The 3,130-nt window shown below is 29.3% G+C and overlaps 1 protein-coding gene across 1 annotated transcript in view; it reads right to left on the bottom strand.

The window, feature by feature from the left end:
• Positions 1-3,130, bottom strand: part of LOC108687456 (probable serine hydrolase) — a 3,437-nt gene continuing 307 nt past the window's right edge. Inside the window, 6 exon segments of the mRNA XM_018193223.1 lie at positions 1-292; positions 407-754; positions 2,023-2,255; positions 2,678-2,722; positions 2,792-2,887; positions 2,890-2,918. Of these exon segments, the coding sequence (XP_018048712.1) occupies positions 41-292; positions 407-754; positions 2,023-2,255; positions 2,678-2,722; positions 2,792-2,887; positions 2,890-2,918 (1,003 nt within the window). The 3' untranslated portion in view covers positions 1-40.

Below are 3,130 nucleotides of genomic sequence, written 5' to 3' on the forward strand. Positions count from 1 at the left end.
CTAAATTCATTAATACGTATATAATTAAATAACATTACTATTAAATTTGTAAAAAATTCTTGATTATAGGCGCAATTTTTTCGGGTTCATTCAAATGTACGTGATGCGTGCCTGTCACCTCATGATACTCAAATTTCTTAGCTCCTACTTTTATGATGTCCAATATTTTCTGATAATTTTCAGGATTTTCAAATTTCATTCCAGGAATAGCACGAATGTTGAGATAAGCACATTTTATCTGAGTTGCGTATTCAAGTATTAAATCTAGAGATAATTGGCCTAAAAGGGAAACCTAAAAAAACATAAATAATAAATTTTAAATAACATTAACACTTCTTTGAATCATAAAAACCTACAATATTAGCTCTTGTTAGATAAAACATATTGCATAATTAAATTTTTTTACCTTCAATCTTGGATCACGAGAAAAATAATATTTGTCTCTTTTATGCGCTGGCTGCATACCACGTTTCATTAATATTTTTGCTCCTTCTCTTGTTATAGAACCATCATATGCTTTTTCTACTATGTCAAGCATTTCGCCATATTCATAAGATGGTACATTATCCAATGTTAATAATTCATATTTCAAAAATCTGTCAATATATTCTCCGGTGGTTGCAGCTGTTTTCTTGACATCCTTTACGCTCGGACTAGCAATGTCCAAACTTATAAGAAAATCGACTTCATCTGGATATGATGCTGCATACAGAAATGATATAGCACCACCCAATGAGTGCCCAAGAAGTTTGACCTATTTCCATAATAGAATGAAAGTTATAAATTTATATTAATTTAGTAGATATAATATATAGCATATAGTATATATTAAATGTTATACAATATTGTATATATCTCTTATATAATAGAGTTAGTTATTCTATATACATCAATACTTAACATAAAATATATGTTGATGATATGTGTAAAAATATTCACATTAACATTAATTTTCATATATACAAAAAAACTTCATCATGCAGTATGTTTGAGTCAAACATAAATATAAAATGCAATTTAGTGCAAGCAAGGATGACTGTTAGATATGTGAGAATATATAAGCATCATACTGGAAAAAATTTATACTGATCTCAATTGTAAATTTTATCCACTCGCTAACCTTGTTCCATTTGAAATATTTAATAATTCTACGAAGAAATATGACACCATCCCAATACACATAATAGAATTGACTCTTTGGGTAATGTGAAGATAAACCATGCCCAGGCATATCCAAACAAAGAACAGAAACATCATTTGACAGCAATGGCATTAATGTATCAAAAGTGCCTGAATTATCCTGGCGACCGTGTAGTGCCAGTATTGGTTGGAGCTCACTAGGGCCCCACCATTTGCCTGCAGGAGAGTTTTACAATTATTTTTTTATTTTACTTTATTTTCTTCAAATTATGACATTTCAATAGAATACAGATCTTGCTGTTATAAACTTGTAGCAATTTGTTAAAGGAGAAGAGAAAGATCCTATATTTTTTTAAATGCAACAAAGTTACAGCTGAGTTAAAAAGCTTTTTTGTCTATACTTGAGAATGTATGATGTAATATGCAGTTATACAACGATAATTTTGAATGATGTTTAGTGTTTTTTAACATGTTATTATTAGCATTAAGAGTTTTCATATTTGTTTTACATATTATGCATACATAACAGTCAACCTTTTTAAATATTTTTTTTATTAATTATGATATGACCAGGTGCAAGCAATGTGAATATTAAATAATAAAAGTAATAACGTTATACCTCCATGTTGAATGTAACATAAATACTATTGCAAAATATGCAAATATTCTAAATTAAAAATATGTAAATAAGTAATTGGTAATGATACATAATATAAAAAGATCACATACTCCTGTGAAGTTATGCTGTAATTGCATTTAACTTCTGCAAAATAAAGCATATAAAACCCATGCTCTTGTTTATTCCATGTTACTGTATATTATATTTATAATTTATAAAAAAAGATTTTTAAATCGTTGTATAACATTGACTCGCTGGCTAACCTTGTTCCACTTGTAATATTTAACAATTCTACGTAGCGTAAGAACCCCATCCCAAAATATATAGTAGAACTGTCCGAGTGGTAGATGAGAAGAAATGCCATGACCAGGCAGATCTATGCTCAGTATAGCTACGTTTGACAATAATTGTGCCAACTTGTCAAAAGTTCCTGAATTGTCCTGCCAGCCGTGTATTGCCATTATAGGCTGCATATCTGTCGGTCCCCACCATTTTCCTAAATTTATCAATATGTTGAATTTAATGTGTCATTTATTGAGAGCAACGTGTCTTTAATTTCCGTTTAATCTAATATATATTTAAATCTTTAAATGATTATATGTATATATATATATATATATATATGTGCATGCGTGTGTGTGTGTGTGTGTATTTGACAATCATACATATGACATCTGACAAAGTTTGTTGATATTTATTGTTAGAATGCTGAAAATTTATAACATATATTTCATAAATATGTACCAAAAATATATATATGTAATATATAGTGTGCTATAGTTTTTCAGCATTTATAACGAATATTAAAATATAGCCTTTATATAAAGAATAAAATTATTTTGATATAATTTTGATATATTTATAATATTATTATTATATGTAGGATTCAAATTAAGAAAGACATCAGACTATACTGACCTCTGATGTACCCCCATGGCATCAGTATTTCTATTTCCTTGACATCTACATAAAGTAATATCCAATTATTGTAAAAAAATACTTTTAAGTAGATGATAGCATTAAAAAATTAACCTTTCTTGTATCCATTCGTAGCACTTTCGTCCGAGTTTTTTTTCTCCTTGGCAGCCATATTGTTAACAGCTGATGTTCGTTTGAGACTCTTGAAGATCCGCAAATCCCAGGTGTTTCGTCAGTAAAGCTGCAAAGGGAAATCGTTGATCACCATTCGGATGAAAGAACAATTTCACGAGTATAAATTTTAGGAAAGATGGATTTTTCAACGAGCACATGATATGAGAGATCCATCATCGAATGTTAGAAAACTCACATATTTTATGTATTTTAAGGTATAGAACTTGTAATTGCTGTGAATCCGTCTTCGAGAGAGAGAGAGAGAGAGAGAGAGAGAGA

Source organism: Atta colombica, unplaced genomic scaffold (genome assembly GCF_001594045.1).
Source record: "Atta colombica isolate Treedump-2 unplaced genomic scaffold, Acol1.0 scaffold207, whole genome shotgun sequence".
Taxonomy (NCBI): Eukaryota; Metazoa; Arthropoda; class Insecta; order Hymenoptera; family Formicidae; genus Atta; species Atta colombica.